Here is an 18,318-nt window from a genome sequence, read left to right on the forward strand (position 1 = left end):
GGTGTTGCATATGGCCGTGAAATGTGAGACACTGTCTTGCCAGGACTCGATTCTTATATGGCGCGATTTGTCGCCAAGAATATGACATACTGCTTCGGCATTGTCGCCGATTTCTGCCTCTGCTAGTATACAAAACGTAGGCTGTGCGATACTTGCTTTTTCTTTCTGCTAGGCTTAATATTGCTTTGGTCCAGGTGATATAGTGAGGACAAACACGCTAGATGCTATTTTTTAGAAACATATATCTACTATACGTTGCATGAAAGAATCGACAGGTCGTTCTTGAGATTACGAGACATTCTCAACTCTTCGCACGGGCAGTTTCAACGCTCATGCCTCTATCAAACTCAAAGCACGCAACGTCGAGATCGCACTGTCACCAAGTCTAGCCCAACGGTCAGATCGTCCATCACCCCAGAAATGAAATGGCGGGTAAATAATTCCCACCCCCGGGACATTAAAACCACATGTGTGAGTCGAAAAAATGTTCCCGACATAATCATACGTGATAATAGTAATAATGTCTTTTGTCCTTTTCCGCGACGCAGAATGTGGCCGTCCTTCGCCCAACCAGCCAACGTATCTTTCGCTTGGTAAGACTGTTCCCGTACCACTCTCATTACTCACTCACCCCTAAGTTGGCTCGGGAGGCACGCTCGCTAACAAGGGCAGGCACCTGTCTCGATGTACCGGTAGAAGCCGGCTCCATTTTGGTGGGCACGTTGCCTGGATGCCCCAATAATGGACTGCCGACACTTTTCATATCGTCGAATAAAGGCTGTGCCTTTCCCACAGAGACGTCGGGTAGCGGCAGCGGCAGCGGAGGTGGAAGCGGAGGCGGCACTTACAGCGGTGGTGGTGGGGGCTCATCTGAAGGCCACAATAGCTCGAGTACCAGCGGGAGTGGCAACGAGGGAGAGGAGGGGAGTGGCGGAAGCAGCAGCGAGGGCGTTGGCCAAAGCGGTGGCGAGTATACCAGTGCGCCTTGGTATCACCCTCCTCCCACCTTCGCCCAGGGCTCGAATGCTGTAGCTGCGCAAGCTGATGCTGCTACGGGAACAGAGGGTTTCGCTGGGGTGAACATCACGGGGACTTGCACGCAGCTCAAGGGGCAGAGCATCGGTAGCGTACAGTTCGCTTGCCCTGAGTTTGCGCGCCAGCTGGGCCCGACTGCGACGTCGACGTCGGGTGGTGGTGAAAGCCTGCGGGTACAGAGTCGTAGCCGGTCGTGTGGAGCGGTGTGGTGGACGCTGATGGGGGGCTGGGTTGTGCTTGGGTTGCTTGGAGGAGGATGAACATTTATTCTGCCACGTGGGTGCCCCTTTATTATCTTCAACCAGTCACATTATGGTTGTGCCCAATGAAGGGGGCGATGGGATGTGTTGCATATTTTCTGGTCTTCTTTGTACAACGAAACTGATACCCAATATCTAATTACTATCTCTTAAGAAACTCACGTTTGAGAAAAATCGTAGAACAGGGACGGACTTGCTGATTTAGCCGAGTCCTAGAACACCATATTGTTGATACAAACATGTCGTTGCACTGTGTGATCGTCTGCATAAAACCGTCGAGAGTTTGCCATCCACATAACAGCCCTCTCGAGTTTCCTTCTTCAGCGATGTCGAGCATTTGATATTGAACACAAGCATAGTGATCTTCAGTAAAGACTCCAAAGCCCAAAGTTTTCCGTGAACATTATTTGAAAGTTGGATATCAACATATACGATGCTCCGTCTCATGAATCGTACAACGATACTCTCAAAGCACCCTATCCGGATACAAGGGTGGCATACTTGCGAAGAAACCCCTGTACAGCCTCTACAAAGCCGTCAAGCTCTTTAGCAGTTAGTTCCAACGAAAGAGCAATGAATCCACGACGGGCCATGTAAAAACCCTGACCTAGCATATACAGGTGCAGTATATCAAGCAGCAAAGTGTTTTGGCCCTCAAGATCTCGAACGTTGTGTATATCCTCAGGAGGCGTGGCGATGAAACGAATATTCATTATGGAGCCGCATCCTGTGACTTTCAGGATGGTGCCTTTGGCGATAGCCTTGAGCTTGTTTCGTAAATCGTCACCACGGCCATGCAGGGTTCGTGCTACGTCAGGGAGAGAAGACTTTTTCCAACCCGGCTGAGCCGGCAGCCATGGTGAGGACGTTGTTGTTGAATGTGCCGGCATGGGGAACAGAAGCCCCCTTTCTCGCAGTGCTGGCCGCCCGGGGGTCGTATGTCGACATGATGTCGGCTTTTCCGCCAAAAGCGCCAAAAGACATGCCCCCACCGATGTACTTGCCGAGAGTGGTGATATCAGGGGTGATGCCAAGCTCCGACTGGACACCACCTCCCGAGTAGAGTCGTGAAGTCATGACCTCATCGAAAATGAGGACAGCCCCTATCTCGGTGGCCTTCTCTCGAAGGTGAGCCAGAAACTCGGGCGCTCCGGGGATGCAACCCCCTGACCCGATCATGGGCTCGACAATAATAGCAGCTATGCCTTTCCCGTTTGCTGCTATCAACTCATCGACAGAAGCTGTATCGTTGTACTGTGCCATCAAGTACTGGTGCGGCACGTTGACAGGATGTGGACCGGATTTGAACAAGAAGCCTCCCCCATGGTACCCCCCTTCGAACACCATGATCTTTGACCTGTCCGTGAATATTTTGGCGGCGGCCAGGGCCATCAACGTCGCCTCCGTGCCAGAGTTGGTGAATCGGACCAGCTCAATGCCAGAGAAGCGATCCCTTATGAGCTGGGCAAGGCGTGCCTCGTCGGCATGGTGGCTTCCAAAACTCAGGCCGCGCTTCAGAGCTGCCTGTATCGCCTCCAAGATGACTGGGTTGGAGTGCCCGTATAGTCCTGCTGTGTATTCTCCCAGCAGGTCGACATATTTGTGGCCATCGACATCCCACAGGTGGCAGCCCTCTGCCCTGTCAGTGTAGAGTGGGAACGGCTCGTAGAAGAGCACTGTGCGAGTGTTTCCTCCAGGGAGGCTCTTGGTCGCAACATCGTATGCGGCTTTGCTCTTGGGGTTGCCTGCAGCAAACTCACTCGCCAACGCATCATATGCTTCTTGAATCTGCTCCATGGTGTGTAGTCGCTGTGAAATTATGATCTATGGCACTGGCTCTAATAATTCATTTGTCTTGTTGGTATCAAGAGCATTGAAGTAGTCGACCACGAGTTGGAGTCATCAGACCATCTCCGCTTCTTGCCCCTAGTGAGGTGGGTGGAGATGGAGTACCAAGCAAGCATATCCCCGATTTGCTACCGTTTCCCAAGCCGCATATCGACCTTCCTCAAAGGGAGCCAATTGCTTGACATGGATAGCACAGCCCGTTTCCGATATCGCAATCAATGCCGGACGATCTAGCTTTACACCTAGAAACTGCACCACCCGGGCCGGAGTATCGGCTTCATTTTATATTACGGGCCGACTCGTGTATACATGTATTCAGATCCCGGATTCATACTCTATTTGTAACACGATATCTCGAATGTGCGAGTCATTCATAAATATTAACACAAGGGATGAACACTTCTTGTGCCCATTTCTCCTGCCAATTTTCTGAACGACATTGGTGAGGAGTATCATGTCAGACTTTCCTGACCCGGAGTATTGGTTTATCTACTCCTTTTCCAGAGGCATCTTCTGTGTGGTGACTCATGATACTTTGTTGGCTTTGCTCCAGCAGTGGCAGTTAGGAAAGGGAAGTCGTGGCAAGTTGGCTGCCATTAGGTATTATTAAGTGGGAAGGAAAAAGCGAGGGCTAGAAGCTGCCGGTCATCTGTAACTGCACTGGGCCTTCCCTAGGCTGAAATCCATGTCATGCCATACGCGAATTTGACCCGTGATGGAGCAGCATTACTACCTAAGGGCTTCTGTTTGCAACAGGCCGGGTAAGGGAGGGAGGAATGCCACTTCTAATTACGTCACACATGAGCAAACAACATTGAAAAATGGACATTTGTAGGTAGCGAGAAAACACCCAAGGTAGACCATATGGAATTCGTAAGTCATCCTTTTCACATTTTTGAAATCATAAGATTTTCCTTCTTTGCTGAGGCTCCTCAAATCAACGCTTTTATTCTGGGAGTAATTTATCTAGATTATATACACATCTGCCTCTTCTGTAACTAAATAAATGTCTCCCTGCATGTGGTGTCTACAGGTTGTGTTATGTATGTACATAAGGTTGGCATTCAGTAAGGCTTCAAGGATTTGAAAGCCTCGAAGTATTAGGAAGGAACGATCATAGCCATAGCTGCACACATAATTGTTAGACATCATGGCAGTTCATGTGACTCACCAAGACCCCAGCTTCCGGTACGTGAACAGTCAAGTTTAGGAAGCAACGATCAGTACCTAGTGGTGTACCAACTGTGACCGAAGAAGAAGGATGCAAACGGCAAAACATCAGGCATCAACAGAACTGTTACCTGACCGCCATGGATTAGTCAATCTCCTGTAGACATCCATCATTTGGTCTCAGCTGCAAGTGAAAAATTTATCCAACCTACCTTCCTCGCTTTCCATCCATCAAGTTCGATCTTCTCACCCAAAGTCTCCCTCCTGCGTGGTATTATCTGCTTACACCTCAAACTTCACTCCGAGTCTGCCATTTCGAGACACACCAAGCAAGACAACAAACACTCTACATTGACCTCGAGGTCGAGCCGTTCACATTCAAGATGTCTAGTGGTATCCATGTTCCATCCAAGAAGCATGAGGCTGCACTCTGCATGATGCGAGTCCGGCCCTTGGACTGGCTTCGCCATGGCCCCATCGATGTGCGGGACCTGCAACTCATCAATGCCAACCCCGCCCCCTTCGTCAGCTACGGCCACACGAGCTATGTTCGGAAGCTGGTACGTTGTATCGAGCCTTATTGCCGTTTCCAAGCTCATCTCTATATTCTACAGTACTACCGAAAGGCTGGCGATGAGAGGTTCTACGAGGTAAAGTGGTCTAATCCTAGCTGACATCTAACATCATCTTCAACCGACTTCTCTAACTGCGAATCAGTCAAACTGGACCGTCGAGAACAATCAGAAGTGCATGGACATTGTTGCCCAGATGGGTGGCAATGTCGTCGGATTCGAGTCTGGTGCAGCAGACGGTGCTGTCAACGATTTGACCTTCACTCTGGGTAAGTACGTCGGCACCTGTTGACCACTCCATACTTGCTGACAAGAATGATTGATAGTGAATGTCAACATTACTACTCCATGTGGTTACGGAGTCGGCTGGGGTTTCTTGTCAACCAGAGCAGAGAATGTGCGCATCTTCCGTGGCCCACTCGATACCTGCTCCATCCACCCCTGGGATGCCATGATCTTGAGAGACTGCACTGCCAGCACCGACAATATGATTGCCGAAGAGGAGATCTCGTCGCGAAAGTGGGACATTCTCGCCATGAAGATGTGCGAGGATTACGATGGTACGTTCTCTCACGATGCCACGCGCATATTTCGGCTAACAAAACTGTATATAGCTCCTTGGTTGGTCGTAGCTATCTGCGATTCTGGTGCAGCAAGCGATGCCCACAACCCTGGCTTGCCCGACTGCACCTGCGCTTGTGGTGGTCCTCCCACTGACCAACAGCAATGCACGACCTCCTAGAAACCGGGAATTCGCGAGGAGAGGCCAGTCTAGCATTACTTGCGATTTGCGTCGGTGTTTGTCATATGCTGGGCCACAAGAAGAATGATATGAACGAGAGATACTCATGGCTATCAAGCAATGACATGTTCAGCGTAGAAAGAACGTCTCTAGTCAATAAAGCATATATGATGCTCCGCCTTTTGTTGAATGAATACTGCTTTAGCTTAGGTGTTGACCCAGAACACCTACGTCCAGTTGGCTATACCACTAACTGGCTCCGGGGCAAATTGACGACAATGGAGGTGTCTGCGGTCCATTGGGACTTTACGTATATGGCCAATCAATCTTCTTGCGAGGGGAAAATGGATGAAATATGTTGTGTTTGCGAGAAACTCGATGCTAGCGGGTGCAGCTGTGGGTTGATGGCACTGGAGAGAAATGACATGACTGAGGCCTTCTGTAGTAGGCGGGGTGGACTGGCTTCCCCGCAACGCCCTTTTGGTCGCTTGTTTTTGGTCCCTATCTCTACACATGTCGGTATCTAAAATCAAATACTCTCAATAGGTATTGGCAATACGGTCGTCCCAGAGCTATCGGTATATGGGCTTGGCTTGCATATCGTCGGCCTTCTGGAAGCCAGACCATGACTCGCATCTTCGAGTTGATGGATACCTATTGCCAAGCTAAACCAGTTCAGGTAAAGAAATCTACGACATACGTAGGGCGCGACAGGGCGTGATGTGTGAAACCACAGACATACACATGAGTATTAATTAGCCAGTTGGTCCTCTGCAAATGGTGAAGCCCCCCAACCCGTTGGATCGCTCAGAACGTACAGTTACGCCTGGATATATCAAATACATCTGTGACACTTATGCAACATCTGTTGAATATTGCGTATATCTACACAACTATCTAAGAAGAGACTTCAATAAGGAGCATCCGGCCCTCATCTCTTTGCACTAGCTCCATCAACTGCTATGACGGTGTCGTTAGAAGAGGCCGTCGACACGAGTCGTTCTACCGGAACTGTCGTACAGTCAAATACCACCGCAAGGCTGCCGTACAATATCAAGGTCGAAATCGCGTCATCCAAGGACGCAAACGTTATGGCGGATGTAGGCGCGCGATCTTTCGACAGTATGGCGGGTCAATCGGTGCCTGATGCTGACCTCGAGGTCTTCATGGCTGCGAACTACTCGGCCACTGCCATGGCAGCAGAGATCCAGGACCCAGATAAGCTTACTCTCATCGCTCGAGCTCAGGACGACGAAGCCATCGTGGGCATCGTCCAGCTCGTGCGCAAGCAGACTGATGCGTGCTTGCGGGGAGACGCAGCAGAGAAGTGCTGCTTGCAAAGGCTCTATGTCGACCCTCACGTACATGGAAAGGGTGTCGGAACCAGGCTCATTGGTGCCCTTGAGGAAAAAGCCCGCACCGAGGGCTTCAAAGAGATCTGGTTGACTGTGTGGGAGGAGAATTTGCAGGCGCACAGGTTATATGAGCGTCTTGGCTACAGGAAAGCAGGCAAGACGGGGTTCTGGCTCGGCACACTTCACCAGATTGATTGGGTTTACCTGAAAGCTCTTTGAGGGCAAGCACTGGCCAGTTTGATTCGTTCGGTACGGAACGCTGCTTTTATCTCCATCCTGAATCGACGATGATCCTTGATCAATATATCAAAGTCAAGTCTGGTGCTATGTACATAATGTAATACCTAAGAGATAAGGGAGGCCACTGTGACGTGGGGCAATAATTGGCAGGACTGACTTGACGGATCATGTGCTTTGGAGGGGTTAAAAGATCAGTCCGATCAATCTGGCCATCAGTCGATAGTACTACACCTACTGTAGGGCCGGGACCAATAAACATCGTCGGAAATCAGCCTCCTATGCTACGATGTTCTTAGAATTTCTCGCACCTTACGTACTTCGGATCCTCCTATCTTCCAATCACAGCAATACCTCTCGCTTTCCACACCCTCTACCGCCCGTAGATGGGGAATGTTGCTGGAATGATGACACCAGGACGGAAGGATGGGCATCATCTAGATGCCGATGCAGGCCCCAGCAGCGCACCTGAGTTGCTCACTGCCCTACGAGCCACGCCAAGCGGTTAGCTTACGTTTGCGGCACCCACAAATGGAACCCAACCCGCTCCGTCCGTCGGCGGACCCAGTTGTTGGGAGAACGGATGCTCCTACTTGATCGTGGGCTTCGCTTAGACATGGAAGTTCAAGTTACACGAATGGTTGGAGCTGCCCTAGCCCACATCGCATGGGACACTTCGAAATGCCTCGCCGGGGGAATGGCGCAAGTTTCCCCAGATTCTTGCTTGTCAACGTCACTAGGTTCAAGTTGATGCTGGACAGGCCAACCATAGTTGCATTGCACATCAGTTGGTGAAGTGATACTAGACATCCCTATGTGTAACACATCGTACCTGCCCAAAACCCGAGCACTAGTCATGCCTGCCAACAAACGGATGTATAGTATAGAAATCTGGCTACTGACGTCAAAGCCCCAGTACTAGCAATACTTGACGTGCCTCCGGTCGCGACCTACATACCCCGGCTAAATTTAAGAGGGTTCCGGTTCCCTTGCGTTCCTTGAAAGTTGAGCCTCCAGCTGCTGGAAGGCTCGGTTTCCCCAAGTTGTACTAGCGGCCAGCGAAGAACCTCAAAGAATCTCAGGACACAACCACGCGGTGTGCCTGCCGTCCGTCTTCTTCAATCGTCCCTTCTTGTCTACCTGCCCGAGTACGATATTACTCTTCTAACTCGGAGAAACACTTTTCGACTTAGCCATCCATTCGTCGTTGTTGTTTACTCAACCTATTGGCTTCGAACTTGTCACGGCTTTGAGGTCTACCGTAACCTTAGCAAGCCACGTGGGATATCGTGGGATTCAGACACGGCGTCCCAAATCGGTCCGCGCGACAACAGAGTCTAATCCCTCCCTTCGGACAATCCTGCTACCGGATTTGAAACTTTCGTTTCTCAATCTTCCTTCCGGAGGAACCATGCCTATCCTCGATATCACCAAAGACCTATCGGCGCTGTTTCGCCAACAGGCAGCTGCTACCCCTGACGCTCTCGCGCTGGAGGATGAGACCACGAAATGGACTTATGCCGAGCTGGAGCGTGAGACGAGTATTCTGGCTGACCGTCTACGCCATCTGGGAGTCGGCCGCGATGACCTTGTTGGTGTGCTCCTGGGCCGCAGTGCAGACTATGTTATCGCCTGCCTGGCGGCTTTGCGTGCGGGCGGAGCTTTCCTTGTCTTGGAGCTGGCATACCCTCCTGGACTCCTTGCTGACGTAATCGACGATGCCAGCCCTACTGTCGTGGTTACTCACAGAGCCTATGCTGGCTCAATCAAGCCTGAGATCCCGCTCATTCTCCTGGACGAGGCTAAGGCTCATACAAATGGCACTGCCGAGCCCGATGGACAAGCTAAAGAGCTTCCGCCGCTGCCCTCTGACGATGACCTTGATCGCCTTGCTTTCGTGTGTTATACGTCCGGCACTACGGGCCGTCCCAAGGGGATCGCGAATCCTCATAGAGCCTCGGTCCAGTCTTATGACCAGCGTTTCCACCTGAGCGATCTGCAACCTGGGGACCGCGTCGCGTGCAATGTGTTCTTTATTTGGGAGATCTTGCGCCCGCTACTCAGAGGTGCGACGGTTGTTGCTGTCCCTGACGAGACCAGCTATGACCCGGAAGCTCTTGTTGACTTGCTCGCTTCCCAAAAGATTACAGAGACTCTCATGACTCCGACACTTCTAGCAACGGTTTTGTCAAGACACTCAAAACTCGGCGATCGATTGCCGGACTTGCGCAGACTTTGGCTAAACGGCGAAGTCGTCACCGCCGACCTTGCCAAGAGAGCCCTTAACGCCCTGCCAAACACCCGGTTGCTCAACTGCTACAGTGCAAGTGAGACTCATGAAATTGCCTGTGGCGATATCAAGGAAATGCTCACTGATGAGTCAACAATCTGTCCCGTGGGACCTCCCATGGATCCTGAGCATACCTACATTCTCGATGAAAACTTCAACAAGATCGAAGTTGGCTCGAGCGGCGAGTTATTTCTCGGCGGTAGTTTACTAGCTCGCGAGTATCTCAACCTCCCCGAAACAACGGCCAAATCCTTCCTCGCCGATACCTTCGACAAAACGCCAGGTGCACGTATGTACAGAACTGGTGATCTGGCAAGAATGCTCCCGTCTGGTCTTATGGAGATCACCGGTCGTGTCGGCGCCATGATCAAGGTTCGTGGCTACAGCGTGCAGCCCGGCGCAGTTGAAAGTATCGTCATGAGACAGTTAGCTGTTCGCCACTGTGCGGTCGTTTCATATGGTGAAGGCCTACGACGTCAGCTCGTTGCGTACTTCGTTAGAGACAAGGAGGAGCCAGGAGACCGAGTCGTCCCTGTGGTGGAAGAGTCTGGCTACAGCCCGGTAGCTCGGAAGACTCTGTCAGCGTACCTTGCTCATTACATGATTCCAGCCTTGTGGGTTGAGCTTAGTGAGCTTCCTACCCATCAAGTGTCCGGCAAGGTTGACTTGAAGAGATTACCTGGCCCTACCGGCACCAAGTCACCTAACGGAAACGGTCAACAGACGGAAAAGGACAGAGAGATCAAGATAGAGGCCATCACCAAGGCATGGGCTACTTCCTTGAGTCTTCCGATGAACGTTATCACACAGGAGCATGACTTCTTCGACCTTGGAGGTCACTCTCTGGCCCTTGCTGATCTGGCTCGTCGTTTGACCGACAACTTTGGCTTCCCAGTGCCTTTGGCACGTTTAGCTGGGAACCCAACTCTTGAGGGGCATCTGGAAGTCGTGCGTAATGCACGCGACGGCCACACTGCGAAAGTGCAGGCTGACCTTCCCGCCGTATTGCGCGCAGACTCTGCACTTCCTGACGACATCAATCCCAAGAACACTTCAATGTGTTCGCTGAAGGACGCCAAGACGATCCTACTTACAGGCGTGACTGGCTACCTCGGTGCCTTCTTGTTGACGGAGCTTATTAAGTCAACTTCGGCACGCATCCTTTGTCTGGTGCGTTTTACCCAGCCAGCGCAATCCACCTCTCGCTCTGCCGGAATGGCACGAATTCGCAAGAACCTTTTAGACTTGGGAATATGGGAACCGTCTATTTTGGATCGGATTGACGTCGTGCCTGGCAACCTTGGCCGAAAGCGGCTGGGTCTTTCAGAGGAGGATTTTGAGAGTTTGACTTCACAACTCGATGTTATTGTCCATTCGGGCGCTACAGTCAACCTTGTCTATCCGTATGCTGCCATGCGTGGAGCTAACGTGGGTGGCACGAAGGAGATCCTTCGCCTAGCGGGCCGAAGCGGCGCAACTGTGCATTATATCTCTACGAATGGCGTCCTGCCCCCATCATCCGAAGGCTGGAGTGAAGACACGATAATTGATGCGGACTCTGTCCCCGAGAAGCTTGTCGACGGTTATGGCCAGACAAAGTGGGTAGCCGAACAGCTCGTTCTGGAGGCAGGCCAGCGTGGGTTGCCTGTCAGAATCTACAGGCCCGGTACCATCAGTGGCCACAGTGTCTTGGGTTCCACAAACACTTATGACCTGCTCACTGCCTTGTTTGTCGAGTCAATTCATGTCGGCTACGCTCCCGAAATTCCAGGCTGGCTGGCAGAGATGACGCCTGTCGACTTTGTCACGCAGGCGGTCGTCACATTGGCCAACCATGTCGATACAGACCAGCGCATCTTCCATATCGGAGACCCTAAGCCCGTGACAGCTACTGCTCTTCTTGCCGACCTTGCCCAACTCGGCTATCCCACAGATCTGCTTGGGTGGGACGAATGGCTCGCACTCTGGAATGAAAAGAGAGGCGCCCCTGGTACCAGCGGCGATGACTCATTTACAGCGGGTATTTTACGTCGTGGTATGCCGACCGTCGACTTCTTGGAGGCCGTCACAGTTTTGAATGATGCAAAGACCCAAAAGGTCCTTGATATCTATGAACTCCAGAGACCAAAGATCGACTGTGCGCTTCTCGAGACTTATTGTCGAGACTGGTATGCTCGCGGTTGGTTGTCTCATGCGCCTCGTCAGGGCGGCGCGTTAGTCCAAGCAAAGTCCAAGGGCCCTCTTGCTGGCCGTGTTGCGGTTGTGACCGGAGCTAGCTCTGGCATCGGCGCTGCAGTTGCAACAGCTCTGGCCAGGGAAGGTGCGCATGTAGCTATAGCCGCACGCCGTGCAGAGGCTTTGGAAACATTGAAGGCCAAGCTTTCCGGTGTAGGCGGCAAAGTTCTCGTGCATAAGACAGATGTGACGGACAAGGCGCAAGTCGAGTCACTTATGCGTACTGCTTCCGAGGAATTAGGCCCTATCGACATCCTCGTTAGCTGCGCTGGCGTCATGTACTTCACGATGATGAAGAACGTCCAGACCGACGAGTGGGAGCGCACGGTTGATGTCAACTGCAAGGGCCTCCTTCACTGCCTGTCCTCCACTGTGCCAACAATGCTGTCAAGAGGCAAAGGCCACATAGTCGCAATCTCGTCAGACGCGGGCCGAAAAGTCTTCCCTGGCCTCGGTGTCTATTCTGCTAGCAAATTCTTTGTGGAAGCAACACTGCAAAGTCTTCGATTGGAGACGGCCGGTACCGGTCTACGAGTCAGCAGCATCCAACCTGGCAATGTCGCGACAGACCTCTTGGGCATGTCGACCGATGCGGAGGCTCTGAAGCAATTCGGCGAACCATCTGGCGCCAAGGTTCTGGAGCCTGAGAATGTGGCCAATGCGATCGTGTTTGCGTTAAAACAACCGGAGCATGTTTCTGTCAACGAAGTTCTGATTGAGCCCCGGGATGAGCCAATTTGAAGGGTAAAGCACTACAATTGAGGAGATATGCCAGTATAAGATAAAAATGCAATCGCTCTCGAGCAGAAGATCGAATCATGTTCCCCCTCATTTCCTACCAAACTCGAAATAGGGCCCGTTCAATATGTATCGGGCATACCGGAGAGATGCATCGCTACGGGAAAAGATATACGCAAGCGGCCAGTACTCAACTAATGTTTTACATAGCCCCTGGTTTCTTAAGCCCCCCCTCCCTTCTTGGCTTGAGCTACAACAGAACTTGCTATTCTTCCCATAGATAACGAAATGGCTTCAACGTAGTGGAGACTACGCAGCAGTGGCAAGCAGCTCTGAGGGCGTCGATGCGGGTTTGCCATGTGTCTGTGAGACTAACATTGATTGTCGTCAACATTCCTTCCCCGTGTGCCTCCCTGATTATGTGTGTGTTAATTACCATGAGCTTTAGGATTATTATGGTAGGTTGGTGTTCATCCGTTCGAAGGTACTAACTAGCCTGATTGTTGAGCTTATTACAGCCATGTTATCACCACAGTGTTTGAGTGTTGTAGCTGTTGAACTGCAGGATATGACGTACGGCATTGACTTGTACCGTCTCCATGTCTTAGTCTTGTCCACAAGAGTTGCCATCTTAGCGACGCTATGTGCTACCATGCCATGATGCTCAAAATCTTGGGCGGATTGTATGCTTGTGATGGTAACAGGTAACGATATTGCCTGCTCGACAGATCTAAACACGGCGGTTCGAACACTCATGGGTACAGCGGTTGGGTCAACAAAGTCATCTCCAATTCGCTGCCCTTTCTTCCCATGGGAATTGAAAAGACTGAAGACCCGCTTGTTTTGACCTGGGTCAGGCGTACGGCGCAGTCAGCGATGAGTGTCTCGTCAGAGGATACACATATCCCCATTGCAACGATCCTTTCTGTTGGTTGGTCAATGACTTGGGGTTGAGTGATCCAATTAAATCGAGAGGGTGCTGCAAAACCCCGCAGCAACTATCAGCTCTATTCAGGCACCTGTCGGGACGCCCAATACGATCATACACGGTTGCTATACCTTCGAAATAGTCATATGGAGGCCATGACCGCAGCATTAGAGTCCGAGAACGGCAGTGAGGAGCCTCGGGCCACTCACATACAGATTCGCGATGCCATCAGCAACAGCAAATGGGCCCAGGCTGTCCAAAGCCTGAGCGATGATGATCGCGAGCAGTTTGGCATAGCGCAGCCATCATCCGGACAAGACCCTCTCGGCATACTTGAAGATGTCCTCGCAGCAACAGAGGCGAAGAAAGAAGAGCCATTGAACAAGCGGTGGAAGGTCACAGTCAAGGGCCGTACCATCATCATCCGCGATGTGTTGGAGAAAATGACACTCTGGGTTAACAAGTTCATGGCAAGTACCAGCCTGCATTACCGTGTTCGTTCTTCTAATTACTAATTAAGACGCAACCTCAAGGCAATTGGCAGCCTAGCACTTCAATATGACCCGACAGGCGCTGCTCTGCCCTGGGCTGCGATCAAACTGTTCATGCAAGCTGCGGTTAACGATGTTGAGATCTTCGCGTACACGCTGACAGCGTTGGAGAAAATCACAAACATCATTGGTCGCTCTCAGATATTTGAGCAACTATATCTGAATCAGCAAAGGTAGTTTGTTTGTCTTGAATAGCGAGCAACCAATTGATCTCGATCGCACAGTGCCATAAGCCCGGAATCCGTGGTTTATCAGCTTTCGGCATCTGTGATCAGACTGTATGCCACCATTCTCCAGTACCTGGCAGGAGTCATGCGCTATTACCGCACAGGGACCGTGATTCGCTTCCTCAAGAGTACTGCAAAGACTAAGGCAGACCTGGAGGGCGAGTTTCGCCGTCTGGAAGAGGCCCAGGTCGAGACACTCCGCCTCGCCCAACTTGCAGAAGCTCAAAAGTCGGAGGCCGTGGCACTCCCTATAGCCAATATGGAGGAAAAGCAGTCGAAATTGGATGAGAACAACGCCTCGCGATTTGTCGAGCTTCGGGAATCCTGCAAGAGTTTGAGCGACCAATATCCCGGATCAGTGCACAGCTTGGGCAGATTCAAGATAAACTAGACCGTGAGTCCCGGGTCAAAATTCTTCGAGCAATATCAACAATTCCATATGCCACGCACCACAAAGTGGCCTCCCAAGGCCGTCTTCCAGGTTCTAGGCAGTGGTTGTTGAACAAGGAAGTGTATACTTCTTGGAGAGCGTCCAGCAGCTCGTCGGTCCTTTGGTTACACGGCATCCCTGGCTCTGGCAAAACGAAATTAGCAACTTTGGTGGTTGACGACTTGAAGGCTTCAGAGCATATCGCCTTCTTCTACTGCATGCGGAATCCTTCAGAGCCATTTCGAACCCTTTGCCAACCGATCCTAGCAAGCTTGGTCCGTCAGCTAGCAAGTGTCGACCCCAGCAAACCACTGTTGCCTCCTGTAGTAAGCCAGTATCAGGATGCACTTGATGACTACATCGGATTCGAGGATCAATCATGGACTGTCGACGACTGTCGCAGAGTGCTGACAGAGCTATCAAACGAATACCCGGCTGTCACAATCGTCGTTGATGCCCTTGATGAAGTCGATGGAGAGGATCGACAAGAGCTCATGGACGCACTCGGCGAGCTAATCCAGGAGTCTACCAGTCTGGTGAAGATCTTCATCTCCAGTAGAGATAATGCCGACATAGCTTTGTCGTTGCAGGGATCCCCAAATGTCTACATTGAGGCAGATGACAATGCAATAGATATCGAGGCGTTCATGTAAGAAAGCTGCTGGAATAAAGCCCTCTGATGACAAGTTTATTGACAGCATCGCAGTATAGATCAGTTGGAAAAAGCGAAGCTTTTGCGCGGGAAGCTACCCGCTACTCTTCGCAAGAAGATCTCCGACACACTACTATCAGGGGCCAAAGGCATGTAAGTACTCCAAGACGTATTTGAACCACTACTGAACAGACCAGCATTAATGACTGTGCAGGTTTCGCTGGGTTGAGCTCCAGATTCAGTCTTTGCGCAAGCTCAAAGTCGCTGCGGACATCAAAGCTCGACTCGGGCACCTACCGGAAACATTAGAGGGTGCGTACTGGGAAGTATACCAGCAAATTCTTGCATCTGGGGAAAACGCAGCCAAGCTTGCAATCTTCACTTTCCAATGGCTCCTCTATGCGCAGCAGACGATTCCGCTCGAGTCCTTTTCCAGGTTTGCCTCTATAGCACTCTCGGACGATCCAGGCATCATCTATGACAGCCACGAGATCGTGGATGTGTGTTCGAACCTCATTGTAAGTCGCAGCGACTCGTTCCAGTTTGCACACCTCTCAGTCCGCGAGTTCCTGGAACACCTCCAGAAGCGACAGGTAACCACCATGATGGCTGGGGACGGGCATGCCGCCCTTGCCAGAGCGTCCCTTCTACAGCTGCAAGCAATCGCTTCAGTGGCGACAAGATTAGGTCTTGATCGAACTCAAAGATGTCGAGATCTGGTCAACCCCCAAAAACCAATCGACCGTGCCCCTTCAACGCCCGAAGAGGTGGCGATGGACGATGCAGGACGGTGGATTCTGGACCACCCTCTTGCAGGCGACCACAGCGATGAAGAGCCGTCATCGGATGAAGACCCACGGGATAGAGATACAAGCGATGAGGTGCTAATTACAACAAGTGCCGAAGATCAAGCCATTGTAAAAGGTGGTGAGGCGATTGGCGACGATGTGTTTGAGTCGCCAATGGTCCTGGCCACCCGATATGCAGTAACCTTCTGGCCATATCACATGACGGCCAGCAACAAGTTGAGATCAGAGCCTCATCTCCGACAGCTTTCAAAGCTATTCCTAGTTGATAGCGCAGAAAGGACTGTCGCGCCTGGATTCACCATTTGGTGTCGTCTCTTGATACATGTGGAGGATAAACCCGACTACCCCGATTTGTGGGATCCTGTCGATGTGCCCCCAACGCCACTATGGCTGATCTGCATATACAATTGGCCGGAACTCGTTGACGATCTTCATGAAGCGAACTATGAAGATATGGAATGTCATCACGAAATTAAACATGCGGAGAAATACGGACTTCATGGGGGCGAATTGATTATGACCCCTTTGCTCTACGCGGTAACAGCAGGGCACAATGAACTAGTCCAGGGTTTGATTTCTTGTCGTTCAGAGCTGCCGGCAAGCCTTCAGGTTGGAAGTCGCCATCAGGAAGAAACATCGGTGACGTCGCCCCTATATCGCGCAACGTCCCTAAAGAAAACGGAGCTCGTCGTACTTTTGCTGGACAACGGGTATGGCAGCACCGACACTTTAGCTGAGGCTTTCGGTAAAGCAGCAGCTGATGGAGACGTGGAACTCCTGGAAATGTTTCTGCAAAAGGGGACTGACATCCAGTCAGTTGGATACCGAGGGTTACTGAAAGCTTGCAGTTCCGGAAGCACTGTTGGCGTGCAGTTTCTCCTCGAGCATGGATGCCAAACTGAGCCAGGAGGGCCAGCCCTCTCACTCGCTATTTCCGGCCATCATGTCGATACTTCTAAACTCCTTTTAGAGAAATGAATAGGCCTGGAGAGACTTTCAGATGTCTTTGTCGTGGCAGTGACGAATGACTACCGCGATTTGGTGTCGATCCTTCAAGAGCATAACGCGCAAAAGGACCCGTTTGCTGTCGTGGAGCAGATCTTTTTCGGTGCTGAGACCTCGGCTCTGAAACTGATCGAAGCAAGCTGGGACATCCATGGCCGGTACCTCGAGAAACGCCGTACAGCGCTGCACTATGCTGCGGAAAAGGGGCACGTGGATGCAGTGGCGGCGCTACTCAAGAGAAGAGTTGCTGTGGACATATTCGATCGAAGTCGGAACACACCACTGCATCTTGCCGCTTGGTGGGGACGCGACAAATGCGTGGAGCTCCTGCTGTCCCACGGTGCCGACGTTTTGGCTGAGGATAGGTATGAGAATATCGCACTAGACCTAGCAGAAAAACGGCATCACCCTTCCACGGCGCGCATCATCCGGGGAGCATATGGAACGTCTGATGGAGGAGCTTCGGTCGAAGGTTGGTGAGGAGACTGGTCGACCGCAGAGCGTCGTTCTTGGAAGCGCCAAGATGGACGGAACAAGCGTGCGAGGCGAAACAACTCAGACATGACACTCAGAACGGGGGCGGCAAGCAAGCGATCAATTGATCTACTGCACTTTTGTATTACACACGATACTTTACAGTAAGCTCCAACGTGACTTTTCTACGAACGAGCTCCCGATTTCTAACGAGCCATATTAGCGACTGGAATGATGTGAAGCCATCACAAGCTTGACACTAGTGCTGTATGGAATCCTTATATACACAATGATCGTCGCATACGACACAGCCTCTGGGATAGCAAGGGACCCATCCACTCTACTAATGAACGTGCTCATAGTTGAAGCAACAGTCATCGCGGCCATCATGGTCCAGACTGTGGATGAAGAGGGGTCTTGGTTCGCTGGCTGATAAGCGAGCCCTAGAGCTTCAGTCAGCATCTGCAGCAATATAACATGATCGGGACTCTGCAGAAACTGTGCCCAATTAGGAAGGTAGGTGCATTGAAAGAAGGTGCGTACTACTGCGACCCAATGCATGGAGAATGTCGTCGATTGGTGCTTGTTAGTTGCCACATCGTCTTGATCGTTACTCAGCGAGAACACCCTAACGTATCATGTTTTTGCGACCTTTCGCTCCAGATGACACATATATCTGGGGGTTATATAGGTGGACAGTATTAGACTAAAAGGTGCTGATAATTCTGAATAGAAAAGCCAGTGTTCGTTCTGTGTCCCC

At 51.3% G+C, this 18,318-nt stretch overlaps 6 protein-coding genes across 6 annotated transcripts; 5 read left to right on the forward strand and 1 right to left on the reverse strand.

Moving 5' to 3' along the window:
• Positions 1-520: 520 nt before the first annotated feature.
• PG986_013115 (uncharacterized protein) lies at positions 521-1,295 on the forward strand (the record flags this gene model as incomplete). The annotated part of the gene is made up of 2 exons (XM_066849337.1): positions 521-593; positions 673-1,295. The coding sequence occupies 2 exons, from the start codon at positions 521-523 to the stop codon at positions 1,293-1,295; spliced, it is 696 nt and encodes a 231-aa protein (XP_066693480.1).
• An 813-nt stretch (positions 1,296-2,108) lies between these two features.
• On the reverse strand, positions 2,109-3,092 carry PG986_013116 (uncharacterized protein; the record flags this gene model as incomplete). The annotated part of the gene is made up of 1 exon (XM_066849338.1): positions 2,109-3,092. One exon carries the CDS (start codon positions 3,090-3,092, stop codon positions 2,109-2,111), a length of 984 nt encoding a protein of 327 aa, XP_066693481.1.
• Positions 3,093-4,696: 1,604 nt separating this feature from the next.
• PG986_013117 (uncharacterized protein) lies at positions 4,697-5,627 on the forward strand (the record flags this gene model as incomplete). The annotated part of the gene is made up of 5 exons (XM_066849339.1): positions 4,697-4,873; positions 4,928-4,963; positions 5,031-5,154; positions 5,248-5,445; positions 5,500-5,627. The coding sequence occupies 5 exons, from the start codon at positions 4,697-4,699 to the stop codon at positions 5,625-5,627; spliced, it is 663 nt and encodes a 220-aa protein (XP_066693482.1).
• A 962-nt stretch (positions 5,628-6,589) lies between these two features.
• PG986_013118 (acyl-CoA N-acyltransferase) lies at positions 6,590-7,201 on the forward strand (the record flags this gene model as incomplete). The annotated part of the gene is made up of 1 exon (XM_066849340.1): positions 6,590-7,201. One exon carries the CDS (start codon positions 6,590-6,592, stop codon positions 7,199-7,201), a length of 612 nt encoding a protein of 203 aa, XP_066693483.1.
• Positions 7,202-8,630: 1,429 nt separating this feature from the next.
• PG986_013119 (Linear gramicidin synthase subunit D) lies at positions 8,631-12,485 on the forward strand (the record flags this gene model as incomplete). Its single annotated transcript, XM_066849341.1, has 1 exon — positions 8,631-12,485. The coding sequence occupies one exon, from the start codon at positions 8,631-8,633 to the stop codon at positions 12,483-12,485; it is 3,855 nt and encodes a 1,284-aa protein (XP_066693484.1).
• A 1,080-nt stretch (positions 12,486-13,565) lies between these two features.
• Positions 13,566-17,991, forward strand: PG986_013120 (uncharacterized protein; the record flags this gene model as incomplete). The annotated part of the gene is made up of 8 exons (XM_066849342.1): positions 13,566-13,873; positions 13,931-14,134; positions 14,186-14,520; positions 14,571-15,267; positions 15,325-15,423; positions 15,485-16,824; positions 17,062-17,556; positions 17,921-17,991. 8 exons carry the CDS (start codon positions 13,566-13,568, stop codon positions 17,989-17,991), a joined length of 3,549 nt encoding a protein of 1,182 aa, XP_066693485.1.
• Between the last annotated feature and the right edge of the window lie 327 nt (positions 17,992-18,318).

The sequence above is a fragment of the Apiospora aurea genome, assembly GCF_038362705.1.
Source record: "Apiospora aurea strain CBS 24483 chromosome Unknown utg000009l_segment0_segment0, whole genome shotgun sequence".
Lineage (NCBI taxonomy): Eukaryota > Fungi > Ascomycota > Sordariomycetes > Amphisphaeriales > Apiosporaceae > Apiospora > Apiospora aurea.